Source organism: Notothenia rossii, assembly GCF_949606895.1.
Source record: "Notothenia rossii genome assembly, chromosome: 1".
In the NCBI taxonomy this organism is placed as follows: Eukaryota; Metazoa; Chordata; class Actinopteri; order Perciformes; family Nototheniidae; genus Notothenia; species Notothenia rossii.
The window spans coordinates 74550952-74575856 of record NC_136912.1 but is presented as its reverse complement, the minus strand read 5'-3'; the positions used below and the strand labels follow the sequence as shown (position 1 = coordinate 74575856).

General features: G+C 39.3%; 1 protein-coding gene across 1 annotated transcript in view; it reads left to right on the top strand.

Moving 5' to 3' along the window:
* LOC307019535 (contactin-associated protein-like 4) overlaps positions 1-24905 on the top strand; it is a 111099-nt gene that overhangs the window by 21033 nt on the left and 65161 nt on the right. Inside the window, exons 3-7 of the mRNA XM_079650533.1 lie at positions 10678-10871; positions 14187-14334; positions 15292-15495; positions 23447-23622; positions 24346-24572. Of these exons, the coding sequence (XP_079506659.1) occupies positions 10678-10871; positions 14187-14334; positions 15292-15495; positions 23447-23622; positions 24346-24572 (949 nt within the window). The remainder of the gene's footprint in view (positions 1-10677; positions 10872-14186; positions 14335-15291; positions 15496-23446; positions 23623-24345; positions 24573-24905) is intronic.

The following is a 24905-nucleotide window of genomic DNA, read 5'->3' as shown; positions in this document are numbered from 1 at the left end:
TTCAGTTTGGTGGGATGCAGTGGTGCATTTCCACCTCAGTGCAGGAGAGAGTCTCTGCAGGACGCACAGCATCAAACATCAAAGCCAGACCTCAAATGGATTCACACAGTCTGAGAGATACCTCTGTGGAGGCAAGGTGTAGGGAGAAGGAAGGAGAGATACATTCAAAGATAGATAGTTTATAAGGACAGCAGTTACTGCCAACAATCTGTATCGTGTATATAAAAATGTATTGGAATTATATTACTAGTGCATCAAATAGCCCCACAGGACCTCCTCCTCACAAAAAGTGTATAAATCAGAGTTGTCATTCACCAAACACAATGAGAATGAGGGAGTGCTTTACTGGATGCTGATCTAGGGTTTTTAGAGGGGATATCATGGCTGGGTTTAGAGCTTTTGGGAGGGAACGGTTCACAGATTTCTCCATTTACAGAGCTCAGGGGCTGACTGTGTTGCCAGCATAGAGAATCCTCTTTTGTCTTTTACTTCTACTACAAGTATCATTTTACCAATTTGAATACAAATAGAAAATAACCCAGCAGGGGTGTCAATGTGAAGGCTCGCAGTTTTCTTCTTGTGTAAACACATTCCAACACATTATATAAAATTGATAAGAGGGAAATGGTTGAGCTCATTTCCTGGGTCTGTAGGCACTGCTGAAACATAAAGCCAATCATACAGCTGGACCTTTTCCAACAGCCTGCAGCTGGGTTTAACAGAACATGGTGCCTTTCAGGATGACCCCCCCCCCAACTGAATCTGAGTCCAACAGAGTACCAAAATCAGACTGAGCACTACTTGACGAACAACACGTTTTGGCTGCTTGTGGCAGAGTTAAGTCCTTCCAGTGGCACGTTGTATTGCGCATTTCATTATACATGTATGTGTAGTGTACATGTCATGTCAAAGCAATGACAGCAAAATCCTTATCAGAAATAATACCTGCAGGTGCCATTTAGTTTATTCTTAAGTTAAAGTTCAATATGTGTCAATCTGCATAACAGCTTTTGCCTTTCATTGTTAGTGATTTGAGAATGGTCCTTAAGTATTCAACTTAAGTCAAATATTTAAGCATCTGTGTACATTATGTGCATTATTGGTTATGTATGTTTGTTATATATACTGTATTCTTTTGGTTTCTGGCCACCAGTATTAAGTATCAGCATATGGTGTGCATGATTTGTTTGCTGATACCAGATGCATGCCATCTTTGCATGTGTGTGTGTTGGACTGACTGTGTGTTTCATACATGGGGGATATTTATTCCCAGAGCTGCCTCCACTTACAGTCTAGGGCCCGACCCTGAATGGGGCCAACAGCAACAGAGGTAAGCAACAGTCCCACACAGGCATTTAATCCTATATCTCCCAGGTGAATAACCAAGTGCAAACTGGACAATTAGCATGTCATGAGGTGGAGGAGTGGCCAGAGATAGGAGCTCTGACAGAGCTCTGCAGGGTTCCTCTAACAGACGGCTCTGGTTTAGAGGCTAAGGAGGCGTACGATCAAAGCTGCCGGTCTCAGCAACAGACTTCATTATGTTCAGGAAATGTTCTGTCACCAACATGGGAGAAATATTATTGATATGAACTGCACTGCTGGAGAGGAGTATGAATAGCCTAAGCTGAGCAGTTGTTTACTATGGTTAAACATAACTTTCAATCAAAAAGCATTACATAAGAATAACAGTTCAGACAATGTTGACCCATGTGAGTTCAATCTGTAGGCTTTTACATCACATAAATGCCATCATTTTCTAGAGTGGATGTTTCAGACAAAAGAGAAAACTGTGCATTCAGAGGAAGGATTTAAAGACTTGAAGAGAGCAGAGCAGGGAAGATGCAGGGTGCTCATATGCAGGCATACGAGTGCCACAGACACCAAAATGTCAGTACAATAAAAATACAGAGAACTCTTGATGGCAGCAAAGTCGTAATCAGTAAAGTCTGAATTGGTTTGACAAGGCTTGGTTGTAATGGATTTTCATTTATATCTGAAAAGTCTCTCACTCCAGCTTTAACTGCACCATTCCTTACAGTGGCAAGCTGGTTTCCAAACATAAAATAGCTTAATTGATTTGCTGCAAGTGCTGTTTATACAAGCTGATCAGTGTTTCTGCAAACCTTCAGTAGTACCATGGAATCTTCCCAAACAGAAGTGGTAGGTCAGACACGGGTGAAAGATGGCCTGTTTAAACGGAGAAAGCAATTGCAGGTAACACTGGAAATATTTGTGCTGCAGTTTCTTTTAAAGTCTCCACTTTGGCTTTGAATGTCTGCACCAGTGATCATGTGCTCTGTGCCAAGACACTTGATGTATTGGTGATGCACCTAATGATCAAATGTAGAATAAATCAATAAGCAATCTAATCTTTGCCTGTTGAGCTGAAGAATATAAAGTGTTGGGGAGCATTCCCCACAGGGTTGATTTGGTGCATCCTAATTGGCTGCATGCGTATGTGGAAATGTCAGCATACAGAGACGAGTAACAACTCAGCAATGCATCTGGCAATAAGAAAGGGCCTTTTCAGTTAATTAACTGGATGTGAACTTGTTGGAAGTTTTACTCTCCCTGGTTTTGTCAACCATTTTGCTGCTCAAGTGTTCCCATCTCTACAAAATCTTTCTATGTTTGTCTGTTTCCCCGTTCCTCACATTTCACTATCTCCGTCTCTTTCTTCTCCTCATCTGCTAATGTATTTCCACCCTTCTCTGCCGAATCCTGGCTTGTAACTCTCTTGTTGAACTCTTGTAGAGTACCATTTTAACTGCCAAGAAAACATTGAGATAACTTCATTCCATCTTATAGCCAAATGTTAACGACAGCATTTAACATTTACAGGCAAATGTTAATGGCAGTATTTAACATCTAAACGGTCCCATTTTTTTCCAGCAGGCCATACTGATAATTGCACATTAGAACCACTGTAATTACGCTGAAATAAGCATGGGACACTTCATCAATCCCCAGTAATCGTTCTCTGGAAGAGCTAATTTAGATTTGAACAGGAGATTTGAACATTAATAGGGGGTGATAGCTTAAATTAAATATGTGGATGGGAACAATGAAAAGAGGCATTGATCTTTGTGTAACGTTTATGCGCCGCCTCTGCAGGTGCCCATTTAGTGCTGCTTTTAAATACCACAGTTGCTCTGCTCGAATCCTCCTAATCGGAAATAGTCACTCTCTTTATAAATCTAATTATATGCATACATTTAGCTTAATCCTTGACAAAATGCTACTAAAAGCCACTCACCTTATTTGGTACATCCCTCACTCAATTAACATCAACATCTTTGAGGCCTTTTCCTGTGTTAACAACATAAACAACATTTGACTGCCAGAGAAGCAGATGTAACACATCATGCTCACCGGTTCTTTACATGTTCATAATGGTTTATTTTGGGAGACACAAGTTCTCAATTTTCCAATTAGTTGCTGCTTTGTAAGACACCCCCCTCAATTTCGTCACGTACATTTCTTTAAGTAAAATGCCCTTGCTGCCTCTGCAACCTGCAAACCTTATTGATTTGTGCTCCATGTTAGTTTTAGCCCCATTACTTGCAATCATGTATCTTTGTGTTCCACCTGCCTACTACATTTTGTTTAAAATCCCTAAAGGCACCGTCTCCAGGGTGTGGACTTAATTATACTCTGCCTCAAGACCACTAAAACTGTTTTCATTGCAGTGCAATGTTTTTAGAACCTATAGATATGTTACAGTGGCCTGATCAGAAAACATCTGCCTCTTTTATTTCACTCTTTGTTGTTTTGCTTCCCATCTCTGGGAATGTTAATATGGCTTTTGTTTTTGTCTGGTGCCGTGTCATTATTTATAAATAGCAGAGTATTATTTCCCAGGTTGTCAGAAAATCACCTTAACCTCCAACTTAAATCCATTGCAGCTATATGACTCTCCAATTGGTTTAAGACTGTCTGAAATTCCCCCAGGCCCACACATGCATTTAGAAATGTTGGCCTGGTAGTACTGTCTGTCTCTTTGCTCTTGTGTCTTACTACTTGTCTCTTGTCACTTTGGGGGATTATTTTTCTCCTATAATGGCTTGTATCCCTTTTCCCACATCTGTCTGTTTTTGTCTTCCTTTAGCCCCTTTTTTTCACCCATTACTGTGTTGAACAGTACATCAGTTCTAACCAAACATTGCTTTTATTTGGTGTTACTACACATCCGCTCCTTCAAGTGAAGCCATTGCCCTGACATGAGTTGTAACAGCCTCTATTTCCCCCGTGAATGCAATCCACCCACTCGGTGGAGATTGCAATTAGAACAGAACGGATATAAATAATGTGCCCGGTGTTGTGTTCTACTGTTTTATTAAGAGAGACAAGGGCTGAAGTTAATTTTCTTTGTGGAGATGGCTTTGGGGACAGGTTGGGAGAGTGGTGTTTCAGGAACTGTCTTGGTGTCTCTCTGTGGTCCAGCCTCCATTACTTACGGTATAACATGATTGGATTGCCCCAGCATTTCATATAACTATTTAAGTTTTTAAAATCCAGCCTAATAAGTAAATATAAGTAAATAGCTGGTGAAACAAAACAGGGTCGCACCATTAAAATGGATGTCTCAAAACTTCATAGTAACGTAAGAGAAATGTGTATCAATCCAATCAAAAGTGATCAGCTATGTAAACGAGGATTCATTGTAGTATTGAAGATACTACAAGATTACCCAATGTTATCCTACCCCTTTTTAACATCCTAAACAAGTCATTCATTAGCAAGCTAGTACTAGCATGTCAGTTAGCTTACAAACAGTTAAATCAGGCAGCAGACGTAACTGGTTTATGTGGCACAATCTGTTATGTTGTACAAGGCTAATGCATGCAATTCCCTTTTGTACTTCAACCAGGTTAATTTTGAACTTACTAACAGCTGGCACAATAGGCTCCAGGGTTGAATGGCATTATCTATTCATCATATATCTTTCACAAAATGTCTCATTAGGTTTTTTCCAAGTTGTTAGTAAAACTACTATTAACTGTAAAAAAATATATATTTTGTGTGGTGCAATCCAATGATACATCGACAATGTTTAATTCTCCAGTTATCAAACATTTAGCATACGTTACACTGTAAGCTAAATATAAACCTGTGAAAAAGGCCCAAGGTAATGCTAACCCCTAAACCACTGTAGTCACAGCACAATGTAGAAAAACAGAGCAATAGTGTTGCAGAAGTACTTGAAAGCATTCAGCTCAGAAATTGAAGTACCCTCATTGAAGAATGACCCCTGAAAACGTAATTCAGAATATGTCTGTTTCTTTTTTTGTAAGAAAAATCTGCAGATAGGTTAACACCCTGAACCCTTAACTGATTATTTTCCAGGATGGTTACATGCTCACTTCATGTTTAAGCCTGTTATACTGTTAAAGGACAGGTCAGGACTCAGAGAAATACCATGACATTTAAGTAGTACTACCATAAATATCTACACATGTGATACATTCATATAAAGGGTTGAATGATGCCTTTCACATATTATAAGCTTAAGTGTTGGTTCACACATATTTAGTGACATTTAGGTTCTACATTTAAAATAATCCCCCTGGCATAAGAAGGTTTTGCTAGATTTGATTTACAATGAGAGTTAGGCACTGAGATGTAGCTATTTTCTAGAGTAAATCAAGGTTACCTGTGAAATACTGACCTCAAAAGAGCACAAACCGGCTGCTGTGGGATCTGAACTTGCTCTCTCTGAATTTTTGTTGATTCTCCCACTCGTAATAAAAAAGTCATAATCCACCCCTGACACCACACGTCTCTGGCCTGTATCCTAACACAGCGCCAGAAGGAAGCATCCAAAATAACATTCTCTTTGAAGCTTTAATACTAGCCCAAATAAATCCACATATGATCTGCAGCAATGACGCATATTTATTTATTTGGAGCGATGCACTATTGGAAAACTTCAGTAAATGAGAACATGGACACCAAAATCTGTCATGTACCCTCAGAAATTATGCGCAGGACTGACCTTTAAGTAGAAAAAAGAGTTGCTAATTGGCATCTGCATGAATATATTTGAATAATTAAACATTTGCACTCTTATATAATACTTTTAACTAGGTTAATTAAAATGTGTTTCTGATTAGCAACCATGTTCAAACTCAAAGGGAATTTAGACGCACAGTCTCCTATCGACAAGCACATACATAGCCTTGGGAAACCAGGTCACACTCGTTAGAGAAACCTTTTTTCCCTTTAAGACTATTTTATTTATTTATTTAGAAAATAAAAGGCTTGTCTTTATGTTGAGACATGTGAGAACATTTATTTTATTTTTTAAATTAGAAAAACAGTTCTACAGTGTTTCAAGGGCATTATGACTGTGTCTTTATAGATGTGGTTATAAAGGCTGACTCACGAATACATTGCATGCACACTGTACACTGCTATAGAGAAAATCGGCTCAAAAACGAATTGTTTTAATGCAACAAGGGAAGCAACTTATCCCAATTTAATCCATGTATCCCTTATTTCAACATTATTGACATCAAATCTAACATTTTGATGATTTTCTTATTCCAGGAAATCAGTGGCCCTTCTGAGAAAAATATTGCGAATGAGTAGTTATGGTTTATAGGGGCCTGGGATGCTTATTATCACCAGACATAGTGTTTTAATGGAGCTACAGTGATTTGTTTGAACCCCTTATGGGTTTGACAGTGAACAGCTCTGCACGGTTAGCAGGTTCAAAGACTCTTTGGAAAGTTATTATGTGTGGAAAGAAGAATTATTCACACAGAAAGGTTCCTTCAGATTGATGACCTTCCAACATACTTATTCAACCTCAGACCCTGGCTGCTAATGGGGGTGTTTGGTTTTCAGGTGTGTTGACCTCAAAGGTCACAGTCTCCTGACTGGTTAATTCATTGTCATACTGGGCCAATTTGACTTTCCCGCCGAGCAATGCTTTTGACCTGTTTTACCCTTAATTACCTTTCTGAATGTGGGAAAAAGCTTTAGTGTCAATAAGTAGGGACAGCATGTGGATTTCCTGGATGGGAATTGACAGGCATGCATGAAAGACATTATTGTTTAGGTGATCAAACGTGTTGTGTGACGAACATGACGGATTTAGTGAAACATTTTCTCTTTACAGAAGTCATTCTACTTTCCATTTTGGGCTCTTTTACTTTCTTTGATAGATATCTACATCTCTCTCTTTATGTCTCTTAAACTCCCTCTCTTCCTGTTTCCTCCATTGTGATCGTGTACTGTGGATGTCAGATTATCTGTCTCCTCTCTTTCCATCACTCTTGTCTGTGTTCTTCACTTCTTCCCTCTCCACTCGAGCCTTAATGAGTAAAGGTCATGTATCTGCTCTCTCCTGCTTTGCTGTCAGTGTTCATGTCTGTTACTTTGATGCTTATTAGCTCTGGCCTTTAGCTGCTTCCCTAATGAGCAAAAAGAACAACACTTACGCACTCGTGAAAACCTCAGACTCAACTGATTCAACTACAGCCAATTTAAACCACATCTATTTTATAGCTCCACACCTGAGTTTATGAAGAAATGAAGGAGATCACGTTGAAGTGGGGATGTTTCTTTGTGTTGGTGACAATGCTTTGTATTTGTTGATCACACCACAAGATTTTGCTGCAATACAACAAAATAAATGATTTAAGTTGAAATGTCACAATTACATGAACAATGACAGTGACATAGTCACATCATGATGCAGTTGGGGAAAATCAGTTTTCTTCACTAAAGACAACATTAAGATAAGTTCTAGAAACTGCTTTACTCAATTTATCCCTAAATTGTATTTGTTCTCAAACATTTGATTCCAACTGGACGTGGAATATGTAGACTTAAAATGCATACATTATAGATGTGTAATTACATAATTAATATAAACACTACGGTACAAAAAGACTAAAACTCCTTAGCTCTGATTGAGACTGTAATACTGATTACACACCAGAGTATTTATTTTATATAGATGATACTTTACACTATAAACGGCTAATCAACAAAGTTGGGGTATATTTTGTGTTCTTGCCCACTGGAGTTTTTTACAGGGACACAAACCTGGACTGAGCCATTGTTAAATCAACACATTTCAATATGAACCACATTACAGACTGTCTCCTTGCTCCGTGTCAATAGCACATTATGCTTAACTAATGAGGTTCATGCTCTGTTGTGTTATGACCATTTGCTATTCCACAATTAAGTAGCTTTTTAATAGATGTAATGAGATATCCAGGCATTGTGTCTGAAGTGTTGTGGTATTGATTTGTGTTGGCCTCGAGTCAGCATGACATCATCTTGGCACAATCTCCAATGCTCTTTAGGCTGGCTGGTTTATTAAGTGTGTGTGTGTGTGTGTGTGTGTGTGTGTGTGTGTGTGTGTGTGTGTGTGTGTGTGTGTGTGTGTGTGTGTGTGTGTGTGTGTGTGTGTGTGTGTGTGTGTGTGTGTGTGTGTGTGTGTGTGTGTGTGTGTGTGTGTGTGTGTGTGTGTGTGTGTGTGTGTGTGTGTGTGTGTGTGTGTGTGTGTGTGTGTGTGTGTGTGTGTGTGTGTGTGCTCTGTAGGGGACTCCATCTGCTGTGCCATGGATATGCTTTGTGCTGCCTCAGCACTTTTTGTTTTTAAACACACTCACATATTCACACATTTTTCAGCATCCAAAATGTCTTTATCAAGTAGCAGCCTTTTCAATCACCTCCAATGATTTTCCCATAATCAGGTTCTGCCAAAGTCCTCCCTTCTCTCTCACGCACACGCACACGCACACGCACACATACACGCACACACACGCATCCAAAGTTGTACAAAAATGCAGCTGAATGAATATTGCCAAAGTCTCTGCAAAGGCATCTAATCAGTAAATGGCAATTTGACGTGTGGACTTGTGAGGGGGACACACGCAGTGGTATCCTGGGAAAGAGTTTGGTGTTGGTTTGACCAAACCATCCTCCCCTAACTCGCCTTCATGCATACTTTGTTGTTCTTTATTTATGTCAGATGACACCTCATTTTCTACAGTCATGATTACCAAGGCTAGAACAAGAGGGTGCCTAACACCTTTGAACCTCCCTGTGGTGATCCAGCTACCAATGGGGGATAATTGCCTCCTAAACTTATTAAGAGGTAGAGTAGGGCCATAGCGCCTTAAATCTATCATGACAACTAATAAGAGCCATTTTAAAGGCCGAAAACCTTTAAAGCGAGTAAAGGGTTAGCTACTGTTTTTAAGGTACATTTATCACTGTCTGCCTTTCTTCCTCTGCTGTCTCTCTTTCTCTTGCAAGGATACAGACTGCACATCTGTCTTTTCTTCTGAGTTTCTAGTTTCAGTATTCAGAACAAAGCCATTTTGTTACTTGCTAGTCTTGTTTTAGTTTCTAAGCCATCTGTTTTTAATACCGTGCAATTATATTGCAACCATTAAAATGAGTGAAATAAAAGAAAAACGACCAGGAATATATCAGGGTTTAATTTGAATGTCTTAATCTATAATGAATAATAATAATAATGCAATGAATATAACTCGTTCTAGCAAAAACACAACTAACCATTTTAAAGTGAAAATTACTATTTTTTAAATTAGTTTTATAACTATGTTATGTTTAAAAATGAACCGACACACAGTACACATTCAACACATGTTAAATACAGTTATTACAGTGGTTTTCAAATCGAATTATTGTCACAATTATTATATTTTTTACATTATTTATCCATAAAAGTTTGCAATTGGTGACAGACATGCTCCATGGTTTTACAGATCTGAAGTGACTGACGTGTTTTGTACTACAATATAAACACACTGTAATTAATATCATTCACCCCTGGATGCCCTCTCCAGCTGCTGCAACAGCTGTCTCCAGGACAGAAAGGGAGCATGTTGCCATGAAAAACAAAGGGGGGATGTCAGTGCTGCAAGTGATTGTTGACAAGACAGAACCGCTTCAGCTCAGTACTAGGTCATATCAATGCTGATGTGATTTCTCACTATATTCCACTCAGCACAATAGCTCTGTCAACATGGTAGACCGATACAAACCAGAGGAAGTACATTCAATGGCAAAACACATCTTAACACTTCAGTTGTGCGGAGTCATCAGTGTTCTTTAAATACCGTGCTATGGCTGCACAGTCTAATCCAGTTTTCTCAAAGTGTTTGTGGCTCAAATGTATCCCCCTTAATGTCTTTGATTATAAGGATTTAATATTTACCATCATGAAGCCAGGGGACGTGTTAAATATATTGCAGGGTTTGAAATGTTCTGAGTGGATAAGTGGTCTTAAATTAAAGCCAGAAATGGGATAAACTAAAGTCTAATTCAACATAAAAACACGTATTCCTCTTAATGTGCATGTACTTGCAACTCGAGAAAAAGTGCATTATCAAGTATGTTAACCCTAATCTTTGACATTCCTGTCATCTGCAAACCCCTAACTATTAATTTATGGACATTATGCAAACACATAAACAAGCAGTAAGTATTTACTGTATATCCAAACTGTGGATGTATTATTGGCTTATTAATTATTAACTCATAGCAATGATTGTTTTCTTCCATAAATGCACAGATGTAAACAATAGATTAAAATATAATGAATAACATTTCACTCCCACAATGTTTCTCCATCCCTCCCTCCCTCCCCCTCTCATCATTAACACACTCTTGTCTCTTGTGCAGGAGCTGGAGGCTGGTCCCCTCTCGTCTCGGACAGATACCAGTGGTTGGAGGTGGATCTGGGGAAGCGGACCCGGATCACTGCTGTTGCTACGCAGGGACGCTACGGCAGCTCTGATTGGCTAACGTCTTACCTGTTGATGTTCAGCGACACAGGACACAACTGGAGACAACATCGACAGGAAGACAGCCTAGAGGTAACTCTACATTTTAAAAGAATGTTAACGCTGCTCAGATTACATTTTGTATTGGGGGGAAATGTTGCTAATGTTTGTGTTTTCCACGATTGCTGCCACATTAGAACAAACAATGGCAGTGCAATGAACACAATACAGGTAGATATTACATTTCCACTCAAACTTCAACAACATAATTCCCAGGAAACGGGGGTTCCTATACTGTGCAAGGCTATTGCAAAACAGAAAGTAAAGTAAGTAGATAAACAAAAGCATATATATTGCTTGGACTCCCACCTTATTCTCACATCCCAGAGCTAGTTTGTGACATTAATGAAAATGTGATTGACACACAGAGTTTAGAGCCAGTGACAGGTTTCTCAAAATCTGTTAAATAAAGCACAGAATGCTGTTCAGCTGAAAGAATATGGTTAGTCAAAGCGTATACCGAAAGGAAATGCTTGTGAAAATAGTGATATTGCTCCAGACAGCAGAAAATGAAGGTGTCACATGCTCCAAACAACCTGCTTGTCAGATAGTTAAACACTATCTGAAAAACCAATCTCAATACACTATTCTGACATCAGAGATGGGAGCAGGGGAGGTAGGAGGTGCTTGAACATCTCTCTCAAACACTCATCTGTTTAATTGTAACAAAAAAATTGCTGATACTTTTCCAGTCAACAAACAGAAATTCACCAGAAACATTATTCCAAAAATACGGGCTACATTCGACATATTTCGAACGATTATTGTGTCAACCTCTCACTGACAACTGGAAAAAGTTCTTACTAGAAAAAAAAACGTAGAAATTCTAGTATGATTTAGGAAATTGTCATTTGTAGTTGCTTGCATTTAAATACAATTTCAGAATTCATACCACATTGTGTCTTTTAACAACTATCAAGGCAGCTTTGGAGGTGGCACCTTCATATCATAGGCATAATTTACATGATCTGTGGGGACGGGTACTGCCTGCAGCGGCAAGCCTGCTCACCAGGAGTCTTTCACACTCTATTAATAATGTATGGAGCAATAAAAGGAACCTGGGCAGGGCTTTGTCGACAGCATGGGGCTGCTGACAAACAGTTGAACCTCTGCTGACGGGAGGCTGGTGCTGTTGTTAGAAGACTGCGTGTCATATAAAAAGTCATGACTTTGATTCCTGCAGGGGCGAAGGTGTCCATCATTCTCCTCGCAAGACGCTGATGGCACTAGCCAGTCTTGATAAGGCTGTCAGAAATGTAAATCTGAACGAGGAAGCTGACATGCATGTTTCTGTGCACATGATTCTCAAGTTCGTGTATCAAGTCCTCGCTGCAGCCTGGGGGGGATGGCTGCTGTTGCTGTCTTTTTTTCTTCTATGTTGGCAAATGTTTCCCAGTGTTTATTTTCCGCTCTCAAAATCTTTATTTTCCAGCATTTTATAGCATATTTTAATCTACTTATTCCCATCCCACGTGTCAATAGCGAGAGAGGTTACCAGACTGCAGAATGACTGATCACCACCAAGCAAACTACTGCCATGCCGGCCTCCGTTGATTGAACAGCATTAGATGTGATTCAGAGGCAGTCAAGCATCCCCTCTCTCTTTTATGGAAGACAGTGCAAGTTTCTTACAGGGGAGGATACAAACTATCTGAAGCCAGGGAGTCATCACAAAAAAAAAAGAGAAAGCAGGGTATGAATTCTTGCAGCTTAGAAACCTGTTGGTTTGACACTCGGCATGAAAGGTGATAAACCCAGATCAGCTCTCCCGAGTATTTTTTAAGCTCCGTATTTAAATTAGGCCAGCTTAGTGTGTCGGTTCAGGAGGAGATTTGACTGAACAAATGGTTGTATCAGTTTCTCACTGAATTCTCAGCTTTGATGCTCTGTCTTTTCCCCCTTTACTCTCCGGTGTAACTTTTAAAGAGTAATTGCTGCCACTGTTTACTAATCCACTACAAGGAAATTTCATGATTTAACATCCTAGAAGTTTAAACTACTGGCCTGATTTTTATAAAACTTAGTGGTAGTGTGAAACATGGGCAAAGAATGCACAATTAAGCTAAAGTACACTAAGTCATTACATTTTGGAGCGGATTAGAATCACGGGCTAGTGTCGTATATAGAACCGTTAACTATGCCAGACAAGGCATTTGGTCTTGGCGGAGGTCTGTGCTCTATGAATGCCCTTGTAGTTCATTATTAATTTGAAAGCATTCAGTGAATATGACATTTGTATCTGTGCCTTTGTCAAAATCTTTCAGTGATGTGTAGTCACTAATTACATTTAATCAAGTAGTGTACTTTAGCTTAATTGTGTATTCTTACTTTAATTAAATGTCATTATGTTCTCGTACTTAGGGACCATTTGTTATGCTTTTATTTGTATTTAAGCATTGCTACAGTGTGCTATTGCTGCTTTCTCTCAAAGAACATTTGTACTTTATCTACTCTTCTTCTCTGATTATCTCTCCGGCCCTCCCTCCTTCTCCTCTTTGTCTCACCCTCTCTTTCCCTCTCTCCTTGACTGAGGTCTTGTCAGAGGCTTCTCATATTTCAAAACTTGGTCAGGCAAGTAAATGAGATGCCGCTCTCCCCAGCCTCCTCAGCAGGAAATAGAGCCGTTTGTTGAGCTTACTGTAACGCTTCGCTACCCGGCCGGCTCAGCCCTTCAAAGCTCTGAAGACGGCACCGAGATCACAATTATACAGCACGAGGGAAGCCAATTTCACTCACATAGCCACTCTCAGCAGACACACTCTCAAGAAGGGAGGACTGAAGCATGCACACTTTCCTTACAGGTGGCATGTGTCGCTCTCTGTGTGCTGTTTGACTGTCAAGTAGAGAATCGCCCTGAATTCCCACAGGAAGCTTGTTGGGAAAGTAGAGGATATTAGTCTTTTAGGAGAGGCTTTGTACAGAGACAGAATACATCTCAGAGTTATTGATGACTGGACAGAGAGAGGGAGAGATATTATCAGTGGATCATTCTCTGAGAGTTTAAAGTTTGAAAAAGACTGTCTCAGCATCAGGAGGGAGATGTTCTCTGTACTAATGAATACTATCCCTTTAAAAATATTGTTTCATCACATACATGTTTCTATAATCATTTGATACTTTAAAAACAAGAAGGTTAGAAGATAGTTGCTCTTAGAATGGCTGCACAACGTTTATAGATAATACATTTTCTTAGTTAACAGTAAACATTTGATCATGAGCATTAATGTACAAACGATCCTCTATTCCTGTCTAATAACTTCAGGAACTGCATTCAGATCTTTGCTGCAGCAGCATCAGAGACAGTTGGATGAAATAAAAAAAACAAGCTAACTTGTTTGTTTTTTTCAGGCTTTTCCAGGTAACAGTAATGCAGACACTGTGGTCCAGTACAAACTCAATCAGCCGGTGATAGCTCGCTTCCTCCGCCTGATTCCTCTGGACTGCAACCCCACTGGGAGGATTGGACTCAGACTGGAGATATACGGTTGTCGTTATAGTAAGTGTGCTCCACGTATTGACTTTTTTTATGTCCGATTTGGATTGTGTTTGTCCTTGAAGAATAAATATATAAACGTGTAATGTTGTACTAGATTTTCAAATTTCATTATCTGGCCTATGAACAAAAGAACTATTATTGCAATAAGTTTAAATACACACTAGAAACATTCATTAGGACCAACACTGTGAAGAATCTAGATAGAACATAAACTGGGTGCAAGTGGTCCACAATGTGCAGGATTCTTGAGTCACACTTGATAACAATCCTGCAATTTCACTTTTTATTCCCCCATTATAACATCTGTTTTTAATTAGAGCTAAGAGCTTTGAGGAAAACACTAAGGTAACACGTTTATTTTTATATTACAGATTCCTTCCAATTCTGCTCTCTCAACAGTAAAACATAATTACTCTTGCTGGTCTTCTTTGCTGCTCTGTCTTCAGTAGCAGACGCGAGACCATATGGTTTTCCCTCAAAGGGATTTGTACATAAATGGGCCAACGGTTTTCACGGTCATTAAAGATATCTGTTCAGGACATCCGTACCTTCAAACGATACAAATCCAATCATGAACCAGGAAATAAAGGCTGTTGGTTGTGAGTTCACAGTGACCCTGTTGTCTTGTTTTGTCAGTCCCATCTCAAAGACATTCAGTTTTTAATTTATAAAAATCATAGAAAAACAGGAATATCCTATTTCCGAGCCCAATAACAACATGTTCTGCCATTTATGATATGAAGTCTTTGCTCACCGCTGTCTGGCACTCTGTGTTGAAACTCGTCTCTGCCTCAAACTTACCGTTGCACAGCATGTTATATGAATTACTCAAATGTGGTGTGTCTGTCATAATGGTGAAAATTATTTTTCTGGAGACACTTACTGTGATAGGAACACAGAAGTGGTTTTCAGTACTTTGCTAGTAGTTTCTGTCTATTTCTGTGTGTCATTCTGTAGCCTCTGACGTGGCCTACTTTGACGGCAGCAGCAGCCTGCTCTACAGACGCAGCGTGAGGCCGAGCTGGACGGGGATGGAGGTCGTTTCTCTGAAGTTCAAAACCCTGACGAATTCTGGGACGCTGCTTCATGCAGAGGGACAGAGAGATTCCAGCCTCACTCTGGTGCTGGAGAAGGGACGGCTGCTGCTCTACCATCAACAAGGTACCGACATATTTCTTCCAATACTTATATAAGAACATTGTCTTACAGCAGAACAGAGACAAGCTAAGAGGCAAGAAAACAGATAAAGACATATTTGAATTAAATGAATGAAAAATAAAACGAGGAATCATAAAAATGGCTAGAGATAGCATTAAAAGCTGTTAGGGCACATCATCACATTACGGTATATGTAAACATACAGTAACTACATCGTGCATTTTATTACCTGTTGAGTGTCTGTATATTGCTATAACTCCGACAAGCATTATAATATCATCACTCAAAATCTACTTCTGCAATCTTCTTTAAAATACTTTATTTCTGAATAAAAAGCTACAACAAAATGTAGATTGCAATATTTTTAATTTTTATTATATATAATATTTTAAATTAAAAGAGTATTTGGATAGATACATAATTACTACTTTGTTCATCAAGTCATGCCGGTTTAAATGTTTAACATCCATTTTGACCATTGACTATTTTTCACCTAATTAAGAGTGAATGCAGTTCAAATTAGAAAAAAACAGCCATATTCAACCTTCCAAGGACGTGGATTGAAAGCTGTAAGGTTGCTGAAACTTTGGATATTTGAATTGAATAGTTTTGTAACGGCTTTTCCAGCAAACTCTGCAGCTACACCTATTCATCCACTGTTCATTGCTCTGAGTGAATGTCAGCTAAACGCCTAAACCGTACAGTGTAATTATGCACTGTATTCGCTCCTGAGCATCCGCTAACCCGCCTCTATATGAGGAATGTTATATCTTGCACAGTTCTGTCCCCATAATAAAATGGAGGGAGCTTTAAGTCTGTCTCCGTCCATCTGCTGGATTGCTTGATTGTTTGTCAAATGTGATTTCTAAGATAGCGCTGATCCAATTTATGCCTCTTTCTGCTTATGCTGATGAGCTCAGTAGAGTGTTTACTTGTTTATCCATATGTCGCAAGCAATATCTCAGACAAAACTAATCAGATATTGAATAAACTTGGGGAATTGGTACAGTTTGCTGTAGCAGGCGTGCAGTTTAAGGTCAATGAGTGTGGAGGAGGGCAGCATCCTCTGTTGGGGAAACTCTCACTCTTAGTTTCTCCCTGAATCTTTCCTTACTCTTCCTCCATCGACTCTTTCTCGCTTCAATTCTCTCTCAGCTTGACATCCACTCTCATGCTCCCTCTCTTCTAATCTGATGATGGATGTAAGCAACATGTGTTAAGGATGGACTCTGTGGTGCACAGTGTGCCGGCACAGTATAACACGATCCATGGCCTCTCACTGCACGTAACGCAGTACTTTGAAGCTATGGGAGGTAATGAGTGTGTGAGTGTGTGAGGGTTTCTGTTGGTGTAAATGAGGTGAAATCTTAGGTGTTGTCAGACTGCCAGACCATCATATCAACACCATACGGCATCAAATATGCCATCTGGCTGCTGGAGTACTCTGCTGCTCTACTTACCAAACAGGGCTTTCTTTTCTGCATTTACGATGGAAGGTCTATTGAAAAGATCACATCCTGGTAATATGTTACAAGAGGGTTTTTACTCTTAATATTCAGAACTTTCAAGAGTTAAAGGATCCTTTTTTTTTTATTTTGACTCGAGCAGTATTTGTAGAATAGATGTAAGGATGAACCAGGAGAGTGTGGCCATAAATAAGGTACTGAACCGAGTTTAGAATTGTGTGTGTTTGGTTTCAGGATTGTTTACGGGCATTTAGCGATAACTTTAGTGGTGTACTGTATGCACCTTGTTGATTCCCATTCTGTTCTTCTGATTTTTGGAGTTGAGCCTCTATCTTGCATGTCTAATCTGGTCACACTTAAAGGTGGGTAATTTTGGAGAAACCAGCTCGAGTGCGCTAGAATTTGAAAATACACAACCGGAAAAGATCTGCCACTTCCTTAAAGAGCCCCTCCTCCAACACACACGAACACGCACATGACCAATGAGGGCACGAGATAAGTTTGTGCAAAGATGGAAGGCTGACAGGCAGGTAGGCCATCAAGTTACTTTAGCCGGGCCGGCTAAAATGATTGGTCGTGCTTTTTACAGTACTACGGCTTCCACAGATGACATTATTTTATGGATTTCTTGTCAAAGCACTTCAGATATTCATTGCTATCGGGTTGTTAAGACTATTCCATGGAATATAACAAAAAGTGTATCTCGAGCCGCTTTCTCAAACTTACCTACCCCACCTTTAATATCAATTTTATTTTTCTTAATTGTTGCTATATATATTTCATTACTCTTTTTTTTAGATAACTGACACTTTAAGCAGGATAGACAAGTCAATACAAAATATACTGCTTTTATGATATTTGCTTGTTAGGTCTAGACAGTAAGTCCTTGGTGCTTAGGCTCTATGGTGAGATGTGTCATTAAGAGGAGTTCGCCCTGAGCAGCGGCAAAATGAATCCACCAGGGAGTCCAATCACTTGTGGTGGAGGTGGCTGATGACTCTGCAGAGACCGGGCAGTGATGGGGTGTTGGAGGGATGTGCGTAACAGCATCAGGAAAGGCAAAGAGAGAATCATATCTCAAAAGAACCAGCAGCAACATGATATGCTACAAATATGTGTTGCTGTGACGTTGGATGGACCTGAGCCGATTAGAAAAGCTGATAGCACGATTGAGAGACACTGAAAGGAGGGACATTTTGAGTTGGCATGCATGAGAATATTTAATGGCCGGATATATGAAAAATGAACACGAGCATAAGCATAGAAAAGAGTAGTGTAGCTAAGTCTTTATTGTGTGACATGGACCAAGGATGTTACAGTGGCCGGAGCCTTAGTTAGTATAATTTAAGCATGAAATGTAGTTGGACGACTTGGCTAACATTACATTTATAGAATACATTTCAAGATTGGATTTCTTATGAACATCTTGCTACTCTAGTTGCATGATACTTTAGTGATGATGTTTGAAGTTTACCTCCTTCATTAAATGCATACAACAATCATATATGAAGTAGATTATGGCAAAAATGTTTTCTGAATTCAGCCGTAGTTTATCTATTTTTCTGCTTCCTCACATCCTCCACACTTGTCTTAACCTCCCTCTCTCGCTCTCACTCTCACTCTACATCCCTACAATAAAACCGAAATATTGTCAAACTCCCTTTAGTTGGGAAGGGCTTTAATTCCCTGGTGGGTCTGTCTATCTGTCAGAGAAAGAGAGGCGTTATCTGCAAAAGCCATCAGTCAGACTGAGTGACACCTGTCAGATTTCCCTGTCGACCCGCGCCGAGAGTCAACAAACTGCTCAAAGAACTGCTGCTAGCCGGGATTGAAAACAAACACTGCTGCTTTTTGTAATGGAGCAGAGATTAGATTGAGCTATGATAATCCAGTGATACAGCCAATACTGAAAAAAACAACCTTCAATCACAGCCCTGTCACTGCACGCTTCTCTCTCTGGCTGTTGTTATTAATTCCCTGCCTAGCTGCCCCCGTTGCCTCTCTGCCTTTTCTATTTTCCTCTCTCTCCGTTGTTATTTATCACTGCCTTTCTCATATGTCGACCCAATTCGGCTCCTGCTAGATTTTTTTTGCAGGCGATTATTTGCCTTTTTCAATTGCATGCTCTTCGTCTTTCTCTCTCCATCCCTCTCTTTTACATCCCTCCCTCCCTGCCTCACACTCTCCCAGGAGTTTGCAGTCTACAGACAGTGTAATTTAGATCAATAGCTTGGAGCATCCACCATGAGTCCCAGCATACTCCTCCACAGTCAGTTGTTGGCTCAAGAGAAGAGAAGAGGGGCTCCAACTAGGGGGGCAGAGATAAAACCTGAAGATTTAGATGCATTATATCCATAGCTCCACAGTGTGAGTGCTTCTCCCTGGGGCTCTTCATTCTTTATCTCTCCAATTTGGCAACCTGATCCTGTCGGCCCAGCACCTCGCTTTAACAGTGATGCATGTCGCATCATGAAATGAACAAGCTGGCTGAGACACAGAGGAGCTAAAGACAAGACAGCAAATGATGGCTAGCATTGTGTATCAGGGGACACAAACAAAAGGAGTTGACCATTGCAGATGTTTAGCAAGTGTAACTCCCATTAGCATAAACTAATGCTGTATCAAAACAGAAAGAAAGACACAAATGCAGTACAGCAAACAGAAGAATACAACAGAGCAGCAGTTAGTTCTCTGTCTGTCAGTGGCTGTCCAAGCAGTTGGAATACATTGGCTGGCTCATTAAGATTTATGTCCGCTATACAAAACCATCTTATTCTCTCTCTGCTTTACATTCATCAAAATGTCAGTGTGCACTAATGTAGCCAACTGCCTCATAATTCAGTTCAATTCTGAACTGTCACCGGGAAGCTGTAACACACAGCAGTAAATACACTGAGGGCTGCTGGGTCCTGCTCCACTGCGCTCTGTAGGAGGCGGTGTTAAGTATAGCTGGCTAAATTAGGATGGCATCAGAAAGTCGTGCAGGGCATGTTAAGCTGAATTCTGTCTTTTCACTACTGTATATAGGGCATGCTGTGGCATTACATGATCAACCTTGTAATATGTGTTAGTTAAAAGGTAACAAGGCCCATACATACAACACAGACCAAATGACAAAAACTATGATGACATACAGTGAATGAAAAATATGGATCCAGACGCACGTCAAAAATCATCCAGGAGCTGCAAAAAGATTATAATGTGGGCAGTGGCACAACAAGGTGTTTTCTTAGGTACTAATGTTTTGTTTTGGCCTCGGCTGACGTTTACCAGACTTGTTAATGAGGATTGATATTATTGAACATTTTCCTATGATCGGTGATCAGTGTAAAAAAACCACCTGTTTCAGATTTTACAGCTAATAAAACATGGAATGTTTCTCTCATCGCACAAAGCAAAAACATATACAATCAGATGTGTCTATGTGCTGTGGAGTTCTGGTGAAAAAAGATGAATCTCCCTGGACAAAGGGTGCCAGTTGGCAGGAAAATGGGAAACAATGAATCGTGGCGATTACTGTTTCATTTGCTTACTCTATTCCAATTTTTCTAGTGATATACTGTGAGCCTCCAGGAGTTTCTTTTTGTAACCAGCCTTATAAGAGTTTCAATCGGCAGCCTCTGTATTTTCACAGGAGCATGAAATTGCAAAGATAGCCATGGGACTCTTACTGTAACACTCCTATGCTGAATAATATGTTGCTTACTGCTGATTGTTTCTCTTTGCAGCAGCAATACACTTTGTAGCTCAAAAATATAAAGATGATAAGCCACATGTATGCTGAGCGGGAGATGAGCTTATTTTTGCCTTTTTTATGGAGGAAGAGAAGGGATAAAATGTGACAAAGGTCATGTGCATTGAAAAATAGACTTGCTAAACGCCAGCAAGCTTATTTAACCTTTTGAAACTTGGCATTTTATTTTTAGAATTCCCAAAATATGAAGCAATCAAGATGAAATTGGAATGAAAACACTCTCCATGAAAATAACTCTTCATTTAGAACATCTTGAATAACTCTGGGTGCAATACAATTTGCATTATCAATTTATCTGCTGATTATCTTTTGGTCATCAATTCATCATTTTTTACATTTGCTTACAGCAACTCTTCCCCCTATTCAGCCCCATATAAAACACAATGTTTTTTTTTTTAAAGCTGTACCTGCTTTTTGTTTATATTTTTCTTCCTGTTTTTATACATTGTGCATCAAGTTTTGAATTGAATAAGTTGTTTGAGTCCTGTTCTTTTTTTCACTATTACCTTTTAGTGTTTCTAAAAATATCAAATGTGACTTGATAGTACAAACACAAAAACTATCCAATAAAGCCCCAATTAAATTAATTGATTTTATTTGGAGACGGTGACTTGGCTTAGTTGTGACATTGCTCCCATTAATATCCCTGCCCTTCCAGCTTGTTTTATGGTAATACACTTAGTTACCACCTGTAACTACATTTCGTTTAGAGAAATAACATTATTTTTACAGTCGAGCTGTATTTCAAACAGTAGCATCACGTGACGCTGCTGCTAAAACAATTATGACAGTCCGTCTCCTGATAAGGCCTGTCATGGCCGCCCTTCATAAACAGATTTACAGCTCGAGCAACGATCCGTAATGGAGCAGCAGACAGAATATTATAAGGTGATATCGCCTCAGGGAGCTGTCTCGAATGGTAGACTGCCGGAAAGTGAAAAGTGGTGTTCAGTGCAGACACCTCAGCTAAAGACAGGAACATTCAATATTAGTGTTCTCAGGATGGACAAACCCAGCAGTTGTTGCAGTGCAAGCCAGCAGTGCTTCTTCTCTTCTTTGTTTGGTGCTTTAAGAGTGCAGGTCAGGAGAAGAGGGGTGAGGGGAATTAAAACTGACAGAGAGGAAGTTTCGTTGCATTTTCGTTAAATGTTTTTACGACAGTTTTTCCCCTAAGATTTGTGTATTGATCCACACCTCTATTTCCACTTAATAAAGCTGTAACCAAATATGCCACCTCATCAAATTGCATTCAAAGTTAATAATTAGACATTTTAGGAAATGCTGTTATCAGCTCTCATATCTGTGCAATTTGCTTACAGTAGCTTAGCTTAACAACTGGAAGCAGGGGGACACAAAAGTCAAGGCTTGATCGAAAGTTTTTAAGCGATTGACTATTAGAAGCACATGGGTGTGCCTCTAGCCTTCATTTTATCCTTGATATAGAAATACAATGCAGTATACATACAATTGAAATAAGTTAGATTTCAAAAGCTAAGAAGTAACACAAAAGACAGATATTACAATAAGTATTATGTAATAACATATTGAGCAGTAAAATTAAAGTGATAACACAAATTAAATAGGAGAATTTAGGATAATAAAACAACATACCTACATTTAGCAGTGTGTGCTTGTTCACAGTTTTTGGTTAAATCTTAAAGCCTACTTATATTGAACTTTAAGTTGTTGAAATGTAAACCCAGCTGAATTCATTTCAATGATTTAAAACCTCAAACATTAACAAATGGTGTCTCATTAGTCTAATACAATTACTGAAATGAAAAAACAACAATTTGTGGTTTTATGAAGAGCTCAGGGTTTCCGCTAGGATTTTTTCTCGCCGGGCAAATGTCCGGACAGAATTTATTTTACAGGCCAAATTTGAAATGTACCGGTCATCTTTCAATAATAACAATAAGAATTGTGTAGCAGAGTTTCCGTTAGCAGGTAATTACCGGACTATGACCGGACATGCTGATGTTTAAACTCAGTTAATGGGAGTCATTTTTATATTGCTTCAGTTTATAATCGTAACAGATCGACTTTTCAATAAATGATGCGCAACAACAAACAACATAATTATTACATTCAAACAAACTACTTGTAGTAGATGAAGTGCATTATACTAACAATTTTTTACCTGTCAAATTATCTACCCTCATAAAAATATAAGCTCTTAAACAACGACTCGGTGTATCTCACTCGTTCTGGTGTATCTCCCTCTGTCAGCAGAAACTCTTTCTCTCCCACAATGTTGAACCTGCTGATGTTGGGCTGTCATTAATTATGTCCTGCTGTTATTTTGCAGTCTCATTATCGAACGTGCTCCTCTCTGCCGGCATACAAATATATTCGCTCTCTAATGAGCGAAGGTGACCTCAGTGCCCCGCTCCCTGTTAGAACAAAGATTAAAATATTCCACTGTAGCTGCAACGCATCCACGACTTTGTGTTGATAAATCACACATGAACCTTCCTTTAGGGTTTCCTACTGCCAGAAAAAGTATGTTATTTTTGTTTTGGTAAAGTGATTTCTTCAAGTATGTTTGTCCTTGTTAAAAATGCATTAAGGAGGAGGACACAGACTGCTGACCGTAACCTTTTTTTTTTAAGGTAGTGCAGGAAAAAAAAAGTTCCTCAGCAGGAAATGCACCTAGGAGGATTTCCGCCTATTTCTCCCAGCTATCTATAACGAAGAAAACACAATTGATTGTTTCACACCATCACTTCTGCAGGTGTGAGTTCCTCCTCCAGTGGGCAGCTTCTTGTCTCTGTGGGCAGTCTGCTGGACGACCAGCACTGGCACCATGTGAAGCTGGTGCGCCTCAGCACTCACCTCAACCTCACCGTGGACAAGAACACTCGTCAGGTTCACATACCAGCCGAGCTCAGCCACTGGGACATTCATCAGGTAAGAGAAACTTTCCAGCAACTCTGTCTCCAACACAATAACGTTCCAGTACAGCTGAAGTGCATTCTTAATTTTATTTTGAGGTAAACAAATTGTTTCTCGGATTATGATCACAGCTTTAAAGACCTTGTTAGTGATGCTACAAAACCACTTGGTCAATTTTAGAAAAAGCTTTCTAGTTTGACATAACATTAGTATGTTTGTTACTTTACTTAAATTACAGATGTATAATAAACTAAATCAGTGATGACTTTTGGTTTTACATGGGAAGTCAACTGCAAACTCCTTGGAAAAAAGAAGTTTATTTTTACCTATCCACCCACACCGACCTCCCCACTGCGAGGTCTTCCACATGTTATTATTATACACTTTATTTAAAACTTCTTTATGATACATATAGAACAAAAATAAATATAGGGAAAATGACAATGTACTTTTATTTCCTTGTAATGTCATCTTCAGGAGACTATGATGCAAAAGGGTATTTTTAAGTGGTAGCCTAATCTATACTAAGACATTTAACGTTTCAGACGAAAAGGTTTGTTGTTTTGTCCAATATGGCAGCAGCTTGAACTCATATTGGATTCGTTACTAGGGATACGGGAGCAAACAGAGTCTATGAATAATACGATTGTTCTTTTTCCCAATCAGAACTGGAGTAACCTTTGAATTTTACCTTGGTCCGTGAAAACGTTCAGATTCCATGTGTTGTTTCTTCTCCAGCTGAGTCTGGGAGCTGTCCAGAGCCATGGCCTGCAGAAACCCATTCTATCCAACAGGAACTTCAATGGCTGCCTGGAGAACTTTCTCTACAATGACCTCAACCTGATACACCTCGCTAAAAAGAAAAACCACCAGGTCTCTTTGCTGGTAAGTTACTGGTTCAGCATCTTTGGAACATCAATAAGGAAATCTGCCAGCCAATGTCATCAGAAGGTGAATGTAGATATGTGTTAGTTTAGAGTATGGTATGTGTAAATATTAAGAAGCCCTGATAAACAAAATCTTGAAATACAACGATGGATTTCTGGTTTGAGATACAGCTCTGTGAAAGTTTGTTTATATCCCGGAGCTTGAATTAATTCGAATTTGGACTATTGATCAACTATGAATATGTTAGGTAACTGTGTGAAAATAGTTATACTGATTTAAAAATGGAGACCTTCTGAAAATTCTAGATATATCTCTATAGGGCTTATGGGTACTGTATCTCTATGTTTCTATTTTGCATTCTTATATAACCATGATATTTATTTATGATTAATCATCATTTTTACATCACT